The 18,683-nt window shown below is 42.9% G+C and overlaps 1 protein-coding gene across 1 annotated transcript; it reads left to right on the top strand.

Annotated features, from left to right (window-relative positions):
- The first annotated feature begins 3,494 nt into the window (after positions 1-3,494).
- On the top strand, positions 3,495-17,880 carry LOC117043378 (guanylate cyclase soluble subunit beta-2-like). Its single transcript, XM_033142977.1, is given in 20 exon segments — positions 3,495-3,631; positions 4,607-4,701; positions 5,866-6,026; positions 6,975-7,071; positions 7,695-7,891; positions 8,185-8,290; positions 8,994-9,097; positions 9,362-9,578; positions 10,387-10,419; positions 10,422-10,478; positions 10,481-10,504; positions 10,507-10,548; positions 10,551-10,574; positions 10,577-10,702; positions 12,244-12,392; positions 13,034-13,180; positions 13,827-13,981; positions 15,516-15,678; positions 16,699-16,797; positions 17,485-17,880. Coding segments are annotated over 18 exon segments (1,905 nt in total). The 5' UTR covers positions 3,495-3,631; positions 4,607-4,634; the 3' UTR covers positions 16,735-16,797; positions 17,485-17,880.
- Positions 17,881-18,683: the final 803 nt, after the last annotated feature.

Below are 18,683 nucleotides of genomic sequence, written 5' to 3'. Positions count from 1 at the left end.
TGGACATAGGATTCTGTATCATATAAAATAACACCATCTTGTTTTGTTCTGTTCTTAAAATACTGGTGGCATTCTAACACTTTTGAGAGAAGCCTTCTCTCCCTTTTCACTTTTAAAATGAGGGTCTATGCTTTACACTCAGCAGGAAGGTCCATTTAAAATGAAATATGATCAAGGTAATCATAGACCACACCAAATAATTGGGGGGGGGGGTGAAAGCAGAATTTCTTCCATGAAGAAAACACTGTATATTTCCCAGCAGGCCAAGTACTGGCCTTTCCTTCCAGACTCTACTAAATAGTTGCTATAAGGGAGCTAGCACAACGACTCATGCTAGCACAACAAGGATCCCCCCCCATGCCTTCCTAAACAGCTGTGGGCGTGTGTCAGGAGAACACCAGGACGGCACGGCACACAGCAGGAAGAGAAGGGAGGTCATTCTGTCTGGCCAGAAGCAATGTTTGTGCTGACAGAATGATCATAACAGTGCAACACTGAACTCCTCCCAATCGATTGTATCCAACCCTGCCATTCCGCTCCCAAAGCAGAAACTCCTCCTCTCCTCTGCAGCCACTGTGCACCCTCAAAATCTGCTCCAGGGTGCTGGGGGAACCTCCCATAACAGATTTGGGAGGGCACATAGGGAGAGGACACACATCCGTCTCTCCTCTTTTGACACATGCAGAAAAGCTGAGAAGAGACAGTATCACCCTCCCCGGAGCGAGAGGCCTCTTGGGCTTGCTGAGTGGAAGGTCAGCGCGGATCAAATCCGCACAACAGGGTGAGCTCCCGTTGCTCTGTCCCAGCTTCTGCCAACCTAGCAGTTCAAAAGCACAGCAGTACAAGTAGATAAATACGTACAACTGTGACGGGAAGGTAAACGCCGTTTCCATGCGCTCTGGGCTGCACTCGTCACAGTATTCTGTTGTGCCAGAAGTGATTTAGTCATGCTGGCCACATGACCCGGAAAGCTGTCTCTGGACAAACGCCAGCTCTCTTGGCCTGAAGCAAGATGAGCGCCACATCCCATAGCCACCTTTGACTGGACTTAACCGTCCAGGGGTCCTTTACCTTTACCTTTTGCTCTTCAGTAGAATCTAAAGGTTTTTTCCAATAAACAAAAAGGCTTGACTTCAAAGGCTCTTGGAATGAATGAAAGTAATATCTATTCAGCCTGAGCAAGCTTTTTGCCACACTATTTTGTAAAGTACCTCATATTTGACATTACATTTACATTCGAAATGAAACAACTCCATCAGCTTTAAAATGCGTGTAATGTTGCATTGTTGTCTCAAATTGCTTTCCTTGAGCACTTCTCTGATTCTTGCTAATTCCCTTTTCTTGGGCTGGGTTGTAATTAAGATCTACAGATGCAGGAAACCTAAGCAGAAGACAGCTTCCCAGCGGTTTTTTGAACAGAGTTGCTGCTACCTCATTAGGAAGTCTTCTGTGATGAAAACTTACCCCTCCCTGCTCATCAGAGGATTCATTTGATGAGGGTGGTTTATACGCCCATCATGGCACTGTGAGGAGGAGCCCAAAGGACTGATCTGCATCTGATCTAGCATAGAAGGAAACAGTCGGCTCCCATTTGCTCGGAAAGAATGAACCCCATATAGTCTGCCTACCTTATTTTGTTCCTTTATGTTGCCATTGTCAAACCAGGTAGGGTCTCAGGGGCCCTACCTGGAAGGATCTTCTGCAACAGGTGCAAGATAGCAACCAAGGTTTCTCAGCCAATGAGGAAATGCCTTCCTTGGTCGACGTCAGAGCAAAATGAAACCAATCAAAGATGAATGCCCCTGAAGAAAGAACAAGACCAGAAGGAGTGTGATAGAAAAACTGGGAAATAGAATGGGTAGCAGATGAGAAATTAATCTTCTCCTTTAGGGATCACTCATAGCCGAATAAGATTGTCTTCCATAAACAAAGTTTTAACAGTGAGTCCTTAAGTGACTGTGGAGGCCAATTCTGGATCTGATCCACACATCCTTCCACAGCTGGGACATAGGTTTCCAGGTGGGAGTTGATCAAGGTGAGGGTTTGCCAAACATGCCTTCCTCTTAGCACATTTCTCCCTTTCGTCCTGAGTTCAAGCATCTTCAAAGCCCATGGCACCTTTGGTAAAGACTGTTCTCCAATTGGAGCACTCACAGGCCTGTGTTTCCCAGTTGTCAGTATTTATACTACGGTACTTTTTTAAAGATTTGCCTTGAGAGAGTCTTTAAACCTCTTTTGTTGACCACCAGCATTACGCTTTCCATTTTTAAGTTTGGAATAGAGCAGTTGCTTTAGAAGGCGATAATCAGGCATCTGAACAACATGAGTATAACTAGGCTTAGTAGGGGTGAAAGAGGCTGAAAGTCACATACTAATTTTAAATAACTAACCATTCTATTTGGCTTCAGGCCTCTGACACATTTTTTATTTTATTTTAATATAATTATCTCTGTTTTCCTAGAGACTTTGTCCTCTGCTATTGATGAACCATTATAATACCGGTAGATGAGGATTTCACTTTAAAGCATAGCTATATTCTCCAGGGAAGCTGTTTATTTCCGTTATCCCAAGACTGTGCATTCTGATTCTTTGCTCTGCTGAGATTCAGTGCATGGGATACACCTGTGGCACCCCCTCTGGACCTTCCTGGTCTCTGCTTGCTGGGCTCTAGGCATTTAAAGGTTAGCTGTGCAAGTAAGCTGTGTGTAGATCAGAATAACATCAGCTCCAGAGAGCAATTTCCCAGCCTGGTTGAAGACAACCAACACTATGGTAAGCATCCTTTCCTATTGTCTTGCTTTGACAACCGCAGGTAATGAAAGGAGGGGAGGCAGATGGCAGAAATGTACAAAACGTATACATGGTGTAGAGAAAGTGGACAGAGAGAAGCTTTTTTTTTTTTTGTCCCCTTCTCCTAATACTGGAACTGACACCCAGCCAATGGAACTGACTGATGGTAGATCCAGGACAACGCACAGCTCATTTATGGAACTCACTGCCACAAGATGTGGAGACATGGCCACTAGTTTATAGGACTTGGAGACGTAATCACTGGGGAATGTCTTATCAATGGCTGCAAGTCATGACAGGTATGGGGAACCTCTAGATTCAGAGGAGCATGTTGTTGAACACCAGCCACCGGTAGGAGAGGGCTGTTGCCTTCGCACTCCTGATTGTGGGCTTCCCAGAGGCATCTGGCGTTACCATTTTGCAAACAGGACACTGAGACTGAAAGGACTTTTGATCTTATCTGGCAAGGCTCATTTTGCAATGTTGTGTAGTAGCAGTGGATTTGGAAGATGTAATCCAGGCAAAGGCAAACTTGGCCCTCCAGATGTTTTGGGACTACAACTCCCATCATCCCTAGCTAACGGGACCAGTGGTCAGGGATGATGGGAACTGTAGTCTCAAAACATCTGGAGGGCTGAATTTGCCTATGCCTGATGTAATCATTAGCAGGCTAAAAAAAGGGGGTATAAGGGTACAAAATACTCTGTCATTCAATGTAAATGACTACAGAAGTCAGATGATTTGTCTGTCTGTCTCTTTCTCTCTAGTACGGATTCATCAACACTTGCCTGAAGTCTCTTCTAATAGAGAAATTTGGTGAAGAAACCTGGGAAAATCTCAAGTGAGTATGTGTACCTCTCCGACATTGTACGAGTGAGATTTGAAAACCAGGACACTTCACTGTGAAAATGTTAGCACTCCCATTCTTGAAAATTGTCATCTGTGCTCTTCTCCGCTGTTTATTTCACATTGCTCAAGTCTCTTCTCCACCTGGTACATATTCTTTAATAGTTTGTCCTGACTTAAAAGCCAAGCAGGGGATGATTCTTTCAGTTATGGATACACTAGAGAAACACAAAAACAGAAGATCCTTGTTGCACCTTAAAGACTAACAGATTTATTGTGGTGTAAGCTACTTCATCAGATTCATTCAGAAAGATGCATCTGACATGAAGCGAGCTCTAGTGTGGAATTTGTTAGGTCAAAGAAATATTTAGAGTTCCACAGTTAACAATTGGGAAGGAGAGAAAACAGTTCAGAATGGGTTCAACAACATCTCTGGCAACCGCAGTGGTACATGCTCCCTATTTTTGTTGTATACAATTCGTGCATGTTCGTGCATGTTTCACAGTAGGCTCCATCTCAAAAGAGGCATTCTCTCTTGTTTGAGAGAGAAGGGGAAATTCCTATTTTTAAGAAGTGCCTGCCAACTGTGGGTTTGTAAGCACTTGAACAATTTTACTGGGTTAAAAATAAACCCCAAAAAATCTCTCTCCAATTCATTTAAAATGGTTTATAGAAAATTATACAAGTAACATTGTAGTCTTCCTGAAAAGTTTTACATTGATATATTTTTAAGTGGGGACGACAGAGGATGAGATGGTTGGACAGTGTTCTCGAAGCTACTAACATGAGTTTGGCCAAACTGCGAGAGGCAGTGAAGGATAGGCGTGCCTGGCGTGCTCTGGTCCATGGGGTCACGAAGAGTCGGACACGACTGAACGACTGAACAACAACAACACACATCGCACGATAAATCATGCCCTCTGTTTAGTTTTATATTCATATGCTGATGCTGGTTTTGACACTTTTACAGGACAATAACTGGGACTGAAGACACCTTTATGACATACACAGTGTATGATGATGCTGTCACAATGAAGCTGGTCCAAGAAACCTGCAAAACACTAAGTTCTGAATCATGTTCTGGTTTCATTTGTTAACTTTGCATTCTTTTAATTTTGCCTTTTTAAAATTCTCTTTCTCACTTTTAATTTACCTTGATGTTAACTGTATTATTTGGTTTATATTCTTTTATCTTGTGGAATAAGCTTAGTTTAGGAACAAAGAATTCTGCAACCCCAATTCTGAATGTGTTTCCTGCTGCCCTGGGTTCTTTGGGGAGGAATGGAGGGATAGAAATATCATCAATGAATGAATGAATGAATGAATGAATGAATACTGATAAACAAGTAAAACATGCAACACAATCCAGGGAATATTTACTCAGAAGCAAGTTGCATTATGTTCCAATGGACTTAGTCCTAGGAAAGTATGTATAGGGTACAACTTAAATTCAATTGCAAATTGCACTTGTTTCTAGGCAAATGGGCACATATACCTGTATATGAGTGTCCTGGAAGTACCGTAAGTCCCATTGGACTTATTTAAAGTGGGCCTGCCAGCTTCATCAGTGGAGCATGGTGTCTCTGCCTTGAATCCAGCTGAAGGCTATGGGGCATCCTTCCTATTCAGGGGTGTGGAATCTGTGGCCCTCCAGAAGTTGCTTTCATCCCTGATCATTGGGCTAGCTGGCTGAAGTTGCAGTCCCGCTACACCTAAATGGAGCTCCTACTGAAATGCAAGAACTAGCCTTGCTATTGACGTCTCTGCTGTCCAACCCATTGCCCTATGAGAACTGTAGACATTTCTCTGAATGGAGAAATTTTGTGAAGAAAGTCATATGATACTGGAGACATTAACAAATGGTAGGGTGTTGCATTGGGGGTGAGGAACAGGCAAGTCCTCTTCATGGGAAAAGGTATACTTTCTGCTGTGTCTCCTTCCTGTCCTCTGCCAAATGCAATATTAGTGTTACGCCAGCCACACACTCTCCTCACATCCCCAAACAAGGGGTAGCGCTATTGGAGAGGTTAGGGTCAATCATATGTTTCCTGGCAAGAGGAGAAGAGATCTTTCTGAGCAGTTGAGAGGTCTCTGCATTCAGACTAGGACGTTGGCCAGGCTTGTGATCTTTTGAGATGGTGTAATGGCTGGATTTTGCTCATGCTCCGTGCCTAAGAGCGATTATTCCAACCCTGTTATTATTTGTTCATCTCATTTATTTCCACTCAGAGGTGTCAGAAGAGGCAGTGCTCAAACTTTTCGGGGAATACTTTTTCAGTTTCTGTAAGATGTCTGGATACGATAGAATGCTACGGACCCTAGGAGGAAATTTGATGGAGTTTATCGAGAACCTTGATGCACTTCATAGCTATCTTGCCTTGTCTTACCAGGTACCTCCTTTGCAATGTAGACACAAATCTGAAACACCCCTTTAAAGAAAATTTTAAAAAACAATTTTATAAACCGGGGGTGGGGGGTTGAATCTGTGACCTGGCCTGCCAGTCCCTGGCAAAACTGAGGGCTTCTTTTCCCTATCACAATGCTGAGGTGAGAGGAAAGGTTTAAGCTGTTAATTCTACCTGGGATGATGTGATACGGCACTGTTCTCCACTGGGGCAGTTTGATAAGTTTAAAGTCCCTCTCAGTTTAGTACTACTATTGTGAAATCTACAATGACAATACAAGAATTACAATACAAGAATTGTTCAGTCCAGACATTGAGGCCCAGCACCAAGGGCCTTCTGGTGGTTCCCTCATTGTGAGAAGTGAGGTTACCGGGAACCAGGCAAAGGGCCTTCTCAGTAGTGGTGCCCGACCTGTGGAATGCCCTCCCATCAGATGTCAAGGAAATAAACAACTGACTTTTAGAAGACATCTGAAGGCAGCCCTGTTTAGGGAAGTTTTTTTATGTTTGATGTTTTATCGTGTTTTTCATATTCTGTTGGGAGCCGCTCAGAGTGGCTGGGGAAGCCCAGTCAGATGGGTGGGGTATAAATAATAAAGTAGTAGTAGTAAAAGCAAAACTAAATCCTTTTTCATTCCTCCTCTTGGCTGCACAAGAGAAAGAGAGTACAGTAAAGGGAGAAGTATGTGATGTAACATTAAACTGTGGTTAAGCATTACGCCTGAGCTCCCCATGGGCATTTTGACTCTGAAAGGTTGCCTGCAAAGGGAATGTGGACCTTGTTTGGAGAAAGGCCCCCACCTTTAACCGAATTGTCTCAGAAGCGCTTCTCCCAAGGATGTTAGGAATGCATCTTTTAAGAATGTTGAGCATAACTATTGTGTGTAGGATTCCCCCCCCCCCAAGAAAATAAAGCAATAGTTTTTCTTCTTAGGAAATGAATGCACCATCATTCCGAGTAGAAAAAACCGATGGGATGTTGTTGCTCCACTATTACTCCGACAGAAAAGGCCTGTATCATATTGTCCCAGGTATGCTACAATATCTTGTTCCTTGTCACGTTTTGCTCTGGAAACCTTTCCATAGAGGGGAGAAAATATTCTTGCACTAATGAACTACCTATTTCCTATTTTGGGGCAATTCCTCCTTCCCCCAGCAGTCCTTATGGCACATCCCACATTGTTCAACAGGGTCCCCCTCCCTGATTGCAGTCTCCATGAAGAAAATTCCACCTAAAAAGCCAGAATGCTTCAACCCTAATTGCTAGAGGAGAGGGAAGTCTGGGCATGTGTGAACAAGGAAGTATGGAACATTATGTTGGTCCAGGAGCACCTCTTGATTAATGCCAATTGTCCGAATTATGGAGGAGCCAACCACAAATCATGCCTGAGATGGAGGCTTGTCCGGGGCAGCGACACACTCCCAGGTTGCACTCACTCTGCCTTTCAAGTTGGCAGACACGGGCTTTGCATGGCACAGCGGGATGCAGTGAGCTCCCCAGACCCCACTGGGGAACATTGCCAGGAATTTTACCTCATAAATTCTGGCTTTCCCCTGCCTGAACCTCTTCACTGCCTGTGGAGGACAGCAAGGAGCAACCACCATTGACTCGTGATGTGACCGGAAACTCAAACGATTATTCTTTCTTACATAGGAATCCTTGAAGCTGTGTCAAGAGATTTCTTTGACAGCGAAGTGACGCTGAAAATTCTCCATCGAGATGTAGAAGAGGAGCGCACTGGGAAGAAAGAGCATGTGGTGTTTTTTCTTTCGCAGAATGAGAAAGAAGCAAAGAATGGGGTCGAAGAAAAAATAGCCTCTGCAGGTGGAGACTGTCGAGAGGATGAAAAGGTGACAAATTTGGTTCTGTCAGAAGTGGGAGGGGGGATTAGTTCTGAGTTAGCAGAAACATCCGTGGTTTAGAGAGGGGGAGTAGTCTTGCAAGTCTCTTAAGATATTGTAGTAAATGAATGACTCTCCATGTGTGCAGCAAAACTGATGTATACAGATTTAATTATTGTGCTTTATACCATCTACTACGGCAACCATGAGGTTGCTCTGTGTAAATGGCTATGGATTACGAACATGATTTGGTTAATCTTAATTACCGCAATGTACCATTTTTCTACCAATGTTCTATTTAGAGGCTGGATGCAGCTTTCCAGGAAGGGAAGGAAGAATCTATGTTGCACCAACTAGGAAAGAAATCTCACTGGGACATTGTGAGGCACATTGTGAAATTTAGGAGAGGTATATTAGATCCTTTTTAACTTCAGCATGATTATTGAAATGAAAGATGGGCCACATCAGCATAAATTAGAGGCTGTCCTTGGATGTAAGTGTCCTTACAGAAGGCTATAATAGATTGATATAATTGGAATGTGATGCCTTGCTGCTTCTCATTTCACTGATCCACCCTTAAGTTCAGTTAGTGAAAGGCTGTATTTTATTTCGTAGGCAGTGATAGCCACCCCTTCTGACTACCACAGCAAATCTTGTGTCCTTCTCCAAATTTTGATGCCATGTTCTCCCACCCCTCCCCATAAAAATCAGATTGTAAATATGTTAGAAACTATGTGGAACTGTTTCAAACCAAATTCTTATTATCCAGCAAGTAGAGCTTCACAACCTCCAGAATAATGAATACCAAGGGGTAGAGGGCTGTGGGTTCTGAACAGCTACTTGTGCCTTCCAAACCAGAAATATAGATGCTGGGCTGGCCCTATCGTGCATTACCCCGCTAAAATGGTGAAGCATTATCCCACTACTAAGGGGGATAACTAAGGCAGGAATTGATATCTGAATAGTGTAACAGACTTTTTCCAAGTGTTGGCCACAGCAAAGGAAAGGATATATCAATGGAGAATGGTCAAATTACTATATGCAGGTGAAATGTGGAATTCTTTCTTTGTATAGTTCACTCTGTGTGTTTCCTGTCCTCTGTATTTCATAGGGGACCTAATTCGTACCTTGGAGCCATTTTTTCCTGAGAGACTTTGGGTTGAGGAGAGAACTTTCTGTTGTGCGTTTCCTTTCCACATTGTATTCGATGAAACAGTAAGTTAGCCACTGGCCTGAATCCTTGTAGTTGGAATAGAGATGCTTGTTGAGTTGGTCTCAGAGTATCATTGGTTGAAGTGTATGCAAAGTTTTAAAATTACGGATGTATGTTGACAAAAGATTTTTTTTAAAAAAAAGTTTTAAAAATGATTTAAGTAGGATCACATGAAGTTTTTGTTGTTGTTGTTGGTTTTCAATAGAGTTCAAAAAGTCTTTCCTTTTTAGTCATGAAATTATGCTACCTTTCTATCTGCTCCTCAGCTGAAGATCAAGCAAGCTGGTGTGAACATTCAGAAATTTGTACCAGGCTTGCAGATCCATGGAACCAGATTAGATGAGTATTTCTCTATTGTTCACCCACAAGTTACATTCACAATCTTTAGCATACGGAAGTTTATCAACAGCCAGTTTGTTCTCAAGATACGAAGGGATGCGCTGCCTCACTTGTGGACGAGACGGCCCATGCTAAAGCTCAGAGGTATCAAACAAAGTTGCTTTTTGCAGACATCTGAATGCTAAGGACCCTCATTCTAGCACGGTGGTGGCAAGGAAACTTGAGAGATGGTCAGCTGCAGTTTTATATAAAAATGGTTGGAAGGCTTGGAAGACTCCCACATTTCTAGAAGTTAGTTATCTATGTGATTACATTGATGGATTGCTTCCTGTAAGTGTCTTGAAGTGATTTCACAGAAAATATATATATAGAGAGAGAGACAATTTGGGCCTGTAAACATAGTTAATCTGAACAATTAGATCTAATTCCCATTCAGTCTGAGTGGTAGTGCACAAGAAACCAGCGTTTAATACTTGGGAGCAAAAAGAATATAGCCTGGTGTCTCCTGATCCTATGAAACTTACAAATCATACAGAGAATTTCCTTAGCAATGGAATACCACCATAACGTCTTGTATGCAAGACAAAATAAAACAAGTAAACAGATCTACATTTGGGGTGTGCAATATACATCTCTGCTATAAATTTGTGTATTGCATTTACTATTTTATATATATGGCAAATGCCAATAAAAAAACCTGTTTCCACCTCTCACTTAGGAGCTCATTCCTCCTTCTTCAACTCTTCCAGTGCCTCACAAAATAATTCAAATTCTGGACCCAAGTTCTAAACTTCTGTTACGATATGGTGACAAAGCATTTGCAAGATTTGGGGGTGGGGTTCAAGGTGTACAATAGGTTTGTGGTGGTGTTACAGGTAAGATTCAGCTTAAATCGTAGGTTTAAACACACCGGAATATCATTCTGTAACTTATTTCATTTTTTAACAAAAAGGACAAATGATCTGGATGGATTCCATGCAGTGCTTGATTACTTGTGCTCGCCCAAGCTGCGCAGTTTGGAGGAATTGGAAGAGCAACGAATGCACTCTCTGATATTGCACAGCCCGACACAAAAGGGACCTCATCCTCTTCACCCAGCAACGGCTGGCAGAAGATAGCTATCTAACCAGCTAGAGAGGAAGAGGAAGAGCTAAGGATTCTCTCCAAAAACCTGGAAGCAGAAAAGAAGAAATCGGAGGCTCTGCTGTATGCTATGTTGCCAAAACATGTGGCCAATCAGCTTAAGGAGGGCAAAAAGGTGGAAGCAGGTAAATGCTTTTTATTGTCCTTTCATGCTTTTGTGGCAGCGAGGATATCACTGCAATGTTTTGATAGACTGGGAAACTAACCAATTTCAACTGGGAAATTTTAATAAAGCAAGACAGAGGGGGTTCAGTAGATAGTCTGGGGAAAACTAGCTGCTACTGTAACATTGCTGGTTTTGCAGGTTTGGCCTTGGTTGGTTCCCTGAGTTCTGCTGGGAACTCAAAATTAGAGTGGGGTGTATGTCTCATAAATAAATATATTGTGGTATGATGAGCCTGAGTAATTTCAGCTGGAATGTGGGGTTATAGCTTGCCGTTTAAAGTGTGTCAGAAGTATTGCAATCTAAGAGATTCACTTCAATGCAAAAGGATTCAGAGGATATGTTACTCCTTCTTAGCATATTTTCCACATTAAAAGCAGATTTTGAGAACTGGAAAGTTCTGTCTGAATGCATCCTGCTTAAAAGTATCTGGGAACACGTGCACAGGTTTGCTGCCTTCACTGACAAACTCAATGGTCCAATAAAATGTAACACTAGTCTAAGGCACTTGAGTCCATCTTAAAACATAAAGTCCTTCCACAAAATGAAAGTAGGTCTGGGGTTACCAAGCTTGTTTGGAATAGTAGGAGCATTTTGAATTTTGAGAGGGTGCTGGGGACGCAAGTCACAAAATGGCTGCTGTGGAGGGGGCGTGGCAAAGCACAAAATGGCTGCCATTGGGCATGTAGCATAACACAAAATTAAAAAGACAACCACCCCTGACTGCCTTATTCTTACCATGGGAAGTCAGCTATGTCCTACTGGTCCTATTGAAGAAGATCGCACACGTACCAATGGTGTTGCTGTCTAATGATAAGAAGGAATATTCCTCAGTACCAGAGGGAATATTCAGGGTGACCATACCACTATCATTTCACTTAGAAAATGTTTGCATGTTTTGCCCCTGAACATCCTTTCTAGGGGGGCTAGAGACTTCCTTGAAAGATAATGAACACTTAAGAGTTTGGGGCACCAGCCAAGGGTACCTGGTGACCATGGGCACCAGGTTGCCAGCCCCATGTCATGCAGGCAGCTGATAGCTTCAGTGAGACAGTTGCCTCAGGCAGTAATCTGGGGACAGCCAAGAGGAACAGCCAATCTGGACCTCTAAGGAGCACACTACTCATTACCTCCTGAACTTGTCACCCACAGCCACTGCCTGGGAAGAGTGGGGCCACTACTGCCTGCTCCTTTCTGCTCTACTTTTCTCTCTCCTGCCACAGGAGTTTCCAGTCACCTCAGGCAGCAGCAGTGGTGTGTGCATGTGGCAGTGGAGGCAGCAGCGGCAGGGCGCCATTTTCTGCTTTGCCTAGAGTGGCAAAATATCTTGGGCTGGCCCTGCATGTGGGGATTGGTTTTTCATCTCTACTAACAGAAGGACCGAAGCAAATGTCACTGTCAACTGCATTGGCCTTACAAACAGAATGGTGTCTTGTTTTTGTGGCTTAAAATAAACAAAACAGACTTTCCAAAATAGCAATTCTTCTTTTAATTATTCCCCAGGAGATTTTAGTTGCTGCACAATACTTTTCAGTGATGTCGTGACCTTCACAAACATCTGCTCTGCCTGTGAACCTATTCAGATAGTGAACATGCTTAATTCCATGTACTCAAGGTTTGATCGGCTAACTAGTGTCCACGGTGTTTATAAAGTAAGCGTTCCTGCGATTTGCATCACTTATTGTGCCTTTCCTGCTCATCTTGATGCCTATAGCTGGTTGTATTAAGCCCTATTGCTACGGAAAATTGTTTTAGAATGATGGGATGACAATGAAAACTGAAGACTATTAGCTTGTTTTTGACAAGCCTTTCCAGGCCAGCTTTTCCTTCATATCATTTCCCTCTGCAGAATGCCAGTATTCTTGCCTCCTTTTATTCCTGTAAATATTTCCCCTGCTACCTAGGGGATAAACTGCACTAGTGCAACCCTTTAATTGTGGTGGTGATGATAATGTATTATGTTAACTATCCGGGACAGATTAATGTGTCCATCCAACATTGCCCACATAGAATCACAGAGTTGGAAGAGACCCCAAGAGTCATCTAGTTCAACCCCCTACAATGCAGAAATCTCAGCTGAAGTCGAGGAAATGTTGTGTGCTTATTAATAAGCCTTGCTAAATGGGGAAACTGGCTGTGGACCCTCATGAGAGCAGCCCCTGAGCTATAAGTGAAATATAGGAAGGACATCTCTCTGCATGGGACAGAAAAGTGGGGAGCAGTCATGGCATGTCTTGGCCAAGGAGTTTTCTGTCTTCCCATCCCTACAGTATGTCTCTCTATTGCCTTACAGGTAGAAACAATAGGAGACGCCTACATGGTTGTAGGTGGGATCCCAGTGCCTGTCAGCAGTCATGCTGAAAGGGTGGCTAATTTTGCCCTGGGCATGAGAATTGCTGCAAGGGAAGTGATGAACCCACTCACAGATAAGCCTATACAGGTACATTTGATCTTGACTTCAATTGCATGATCCTATGGATGCCTAACTCAGACGTAATTCCCACTGAATTCCTGTTGGCAAGGCAGTTGGATGGGATGACCTCCCAGATCTCTTCCAACTCTGGAACTCAGTTCTGGCACCTCTCAGGTGGCTGCCATTGTCATTGTAAGAGAACACGGGAAGTGTTCATGGTGAGTTCCGGCACCTCTTTTTCTAGAAAAATAGCACTGTTGGAAGGTGTCACTATTAGTTATGCCTTTAATTGCCCTCCTGTGTCTGGTGAGACACTCGGACATTGTTGTATCCCATTACGGACTCACTGTTAAAACCATGTTCATGGAAGACAATCTTACTTGGCTAGGAGTGATTGCCAAAGAAGAAGAAAAGGAATCCCGTATATTATTTTCCCATATGTTCCGGGGTATTTCAGTCTGGTTCTTGCATTGCTGAGCTATCGCTCATCATGCTGCGGTCAGTAAGAAGCCTACTAGTTTGCTGTGGTGCAGGAAGTGTTTTTGAACGACGGCCTTGGTAAATGTAATGTTATACTGCAACAAATCCAGGAGGTAGAATGAAGAACAATCAATTATTTCTTTTAGAGCTGTAACAGAGAACGTATTTTCCTTTGTTGTGTTTGTGCCAGTAGATTAGAATTGGGGTGCACACTGGACCAGTTTTGGCCGGAGTGGTTGGGGAGAAAATGCCCAGGTACTGCTTGTTTGGCGATACAGTCAACACAGCTTCTAGGATGGAAAGCCATGGACTTCCAGACAAAATCCATCTGAGCCCAACAACGTTCAGGTAAGAACCTGCAAATCAATCGCAACACAAGGGAAATTCAACTCTTCTGTCTTTTCTACATTGGCGGTACCAGGGCTATCAAATCTCAGACATTTTGTGGGATCTGTGCAGTCTCTAGGAACCACTAACATGCTCCACATCAATTATCGAATTATCTTCAGGGGTAGGCAGTGAGGGCTTTTGATGACCTACTGATAGGTACTACTGCCTTGCTCATATTCCAGTTGTCCACTCTATATATCAGGCGTGGGGAACCTTTGGCCCTCCAGATGTTGCTCAACTACAACTCCCACCATTGGCCGTGCTTGCTGGGGCTGGTGGGAGTTGTAGTTCAGCAACATCTAGAGGGCCAAATGTTCCCCAAGATCAATAGCAACATTTTCTGGCAGTGGATCCTTACCTAGCCAAAAAAGCACCATCCACACAGAAAAGGGAAATATCAGCAGGCTTGGGGGAATGCCAGAGTTTGCAGAAGCACAATCAGTATTCCGCTCTGGTCAGATCTCACCTGGAATACTGTGTCCAGTTCTGGGCACCACAGTTCAAGAAGGATACTGACAAGCTGGAACGTGTCCAGAGGAGGGCAACCAAAATGGTCAAAGGCCTGGAAACGATGCCTTATGAAGAATGGCTTAGGGAGCTGGGTATGTTTAGCCTGGAGAAGAGAAGGTTAAGGGGTGATATGATAGCCATGTTCAAATATATAAAAGGATGTCATATGGAGGAGGGTGAAAGGTTGTTTTCTGCTGCTCCAGAGAAGCGGACACGGGGCAATGGATTCAAACTACAAGAAAGAAGATTCCACCTGAACATTAGAAAGAACTTCCTGACAGTAAGAGCTGTTCGACAGTGGAATTTGCTGCCAAGGAGTGTGGTGGAGTCTCCTTCTTTGGAGGTCTTTAAGCGGAGGCTTGACAGCCATCTGTCAGGAATGCTTTGATGGTGTTTCCTGCTTGGCAGGGGGTTGGAGTGGATGGCCCTTGGGGTCTCTTCCAACTCTATGATTGTATGATTCTAATAGTTGGGGGGGGGGGTGGACTGTAAAGTGGGGAGCAGGGAAGCACCACTTAAACAGCCAGCGAAGACTGAGAATGCTCAGGTCGGCAAAGAATGGGACGTGGGTGGGGGAAATGGAAGACAAGTGTGAGATAAGATAGAATGGTGGAATTTGGGAGAGGGCATGGCTGGTTAGACCTCCGAGCGACTCCTCATGGCAACACTTGTTGCGAGTCCCACTTGTAATTTCTGTTAGGGCTGTATACACACTATACCTCGAAGAATTCTGAGCGCTGCAGTCTGTTCAGAGTTGCTGGGAACTATAGCTCTGCGAAGGGTGAAATACAGGGCCCAGAATTCCTTGGGGGGGGGGACACGTTCTGAACGTGCTTAAAAGGTATAGGGTGTACACAAACTTAGAAGGTAGAATTTGGCGGCATGGAATGGGGTGGAGTAGCGGGCAGTATCGTGAGGGACAGAGGATTTGGGGCAATGGATGAATTGTGAGCCCATTTGCTGTGCTTCTCGCACTCAACAGAGCATTACCACACCAAGTGTTTGAGATGGTGGAAAGGGGAGAAATAGAGGTCAAAGGCAAAGGGAAAATGACAACGCATTTTCTGAGGAAAAACCTCCATGCCACCGAGAATGAAATAATGGGACGGCTGAAAGAGACATCTGGTAATGGCGATGGCAATGGTGTGAGTCTGTTGAGGGACAGAGAAATTCTTACTGTTGTTTAATATTTATAGTATCATGTAAGGTGTCGGTTCTGAAATGAAACCACCCTGCCATAAATCTACATTGTGGGATGTACCTACACTAAGAGGTTGATGAATTTATCTCTATATTCTTAGATTCAGGTTCTATGGCCAGGCCTAGGTCTTATGAAATCAAGCATTGTTTTTCCTACACTTTATTTATTTTTGAGCCTCGCTGTGCAAAACTACTTCTATTTGTAAATGAATCTACCAAGTTTCAAGGCCGCCATGGATTTGAAATAAGACTCCAGTCAAAAGCTCACATCACCTTACAAGTAGCCTTTTGAACGCACAAGATTCTTACTTGTCTTTTCCATAAGGGATTAATCTTGTGCATGTGCTTTGGCTGCTGAGATACAAAAATGTAATCCTCAGCTCAAATTCAGATAAACCCAAGTAAAAACTAACAAAATTTCAGAGAAACAGGCATTCCAGATTTTTTTTTAACGCAGTAATAATAATTCTGCCTCAATATGTTGGTGCTGGAATTTCCAAGCTGATGCACTTTTGATGGTTCTTAAATGCTTTAATTAAGTTTTTATTTCACTTTTAGTTGTTTGTTTTGGTGCTTTGTTGTTTGCTGCCCTGGGCTCCTTTGGGAAGAAAGGCAGGATAGACTTTTAATAAATACTACTACAGTGGTACCTTGGTTCCCGAATGGCCTAGTTGTTGAACAAATCGGCTCCCGAATTCCATAATTGTTTCAGTTTGCGAACGTTTTTCACGAAGCCAAATGTCCGATGCAGCTTCCGATTGAGTGCAGGAAGCTCCTGCATCCAATCGGAAGCTGCGCCTTGTTTTTCAAACAGTTTCGGGAGTCGAAAGGACTCCAGGAACGAATTAAGTTCGAGAACCAAGGTACCACTGTACTGATGCCAGACAGTGTATATTATGAGGAGGTGTGTTAATTTGTATAGAATTTACACAATACTAGCCCTTTTCTCTTTTTTGTTGAAGCAGACACTTTGGAAAGCCATCATGGCAAGAATGTTGTAATAATGAAATATGCTGAAGATTCTCTTATAGCCAGGGACGCAGAGCATAGAGAAGATGCGGCAGGTTTGTTACAATGTTCACCCAATGCACAGAAGATGTGGGATTAGTATTGGTTACCATTCCCAATTTTGGAAATGGGATGGGGGGAGTGAGTAAACTCACCATCCCTCAAAACTTCTAGCGGCCTCAAATAAATCTGCTGCTATAGTGAATCCAGAGGGCTTGATTCAGTTGGTGCCATTCTATAAGTGCAAGGGCTTTTGAATCTCAATGGAAGAGAATGGGATTTTTAAAATAAAGTACAGTATTAAATAAAGGAAACACGTGAGATAAAATTGGATGGTATAATAGGATATGCAGCAGAATAAGGGTTGCATAGAATACCATGGAGAAATGAACTGGGAAGTGATATGTAATAGGCAATGTATGTATGATGAATGTAAAAAACCTGTGGAAAATGCACATTAAAAAAGGGAAGAGAATGGGATTTTTGCTGATTTCCTCTACCTCTTGGAACTGTTGTCACTTTGTTTACCTAGATACAGAAACATCCACATTCCCTTTCAGAAACGAGAGTTGAACTGAATTGAAAAATATTGAGTAATTACCCCTGTGAATGACTGCACTCCCGTGTGGCAGCAGACAAAGATGGGGCTACCTCTAGGATGGCTAACAAATTGGCTCTAAATTAGAATATTGCTGATTGTTTTTCTCACACCTTCTGTTTCCTTCTCCCTGGTTACCTGTTAGGGGCTGAAAGCGATGCTCCCCATGGAGAAGATTCACAAGAGAAAAAAGAAGTCTCACTTCCTAATCTGTCAGAGAGTAAGGCTCCCTCAGCACTTTGTGTTCTGTTTTAGGAAAATGGTCATATGAGGAATGAAAACTCAATGGGGAGGGGGAGAACTTCTGCATGTTACCTACACTACAGCTTGGAATGTAACCCTGTGTGATGAATTCAAGAAACGGCAAAGGAAAAGCAGGCAATGTTTTGCTGATAACAGATGGGCTACTTCATCCTTCTCTTGTAGAGTTTGCACTCCTTACAGGCCAAGCATGAAAGGCTTCGTGTCATTTGAAACTTCTTTCCTTCTTGTAATGTTTGGCCACATTGCATGGGATGAGAGAAGCCGCAGGAAGCGCAGTTCTCCTTTCTATGTGCAAAGCTATGTGATTGGGGGGGGCTCTGTTTGTCTCTATGTGCATAAATACATAATTGATGAATGATAGGGGTCTTATATATTCTTTAATGGTATATCTATGATTGTTTTAAAAGGTGTTCTAAGCCGCTTGGAGACCTTTGGGTAACTAGTGACCAACAAAGAACAATAGACAATAAACTGTCAGTCAGAAACAGGGCTTAGCTTTAATCACCATTCCCACATCTCAAGATTAATTATCTCAAATTTCTTTATATGAATAATCACATCTGACACAATGGAATTAAATTTAAAAAGCAAAACAACAACAGCAACAGCAACCCCACACCCCTACTTTTTTTATTCACAACAAAACCTCTGAGTCTTTCCCTTAAATGGCATAGTTGTTGTTGTTGTGTTGTTGTTGATGATGATGACTATAATTATTATTAATTATTATTTGTATCCGCCCTTCACGCTAAGGTCTTATGGCAGGTTACAGCATTTAAACATCATTAATATTAAAACGTAATATTATACAATATTAAAGCAGTTTAAAAATGAGTAAACAATTTTACAAAGATAAGGCAGGTCCTAAAAACATACATCTCAAGAGTCAAAACATTAGCAAGTTCCTGTTAATTGCAGTTGGCAAGTCTTTTCCTGATCAGTGATTTGGGGACCGCAAAGGGCTTAATGCCACATGGACAACTTTCTCCTCAGAGCCTCCTTAGGGAAGCTGCCATTAATAATCAGCAAAGGGGCAACAGGCAGTGCACTAGCTCACCTTTCAGGTGGCACTAGAGACTA

Source organism: Lacerta agilis, chromosome 3, assembly GCF_009819535.1.
Source record: "Lacerta agilis isolate rLacAgi1 chromosome 3, rLacAgi1.pri, whole genome shotgun sequence".
In the NCBI taxonomy this organism is placed as follows: domain Eukaryota; kingdom Metazoa; phylum Chordata; class Lepidosauria; order Squamata; family Lacertidae; genus Lacerta; species Lacerta agilis.
Note: the sequence above shows the minus strand (reverse complement) of the source record. Positions and strands in the feature narration are given on the sequence as shown.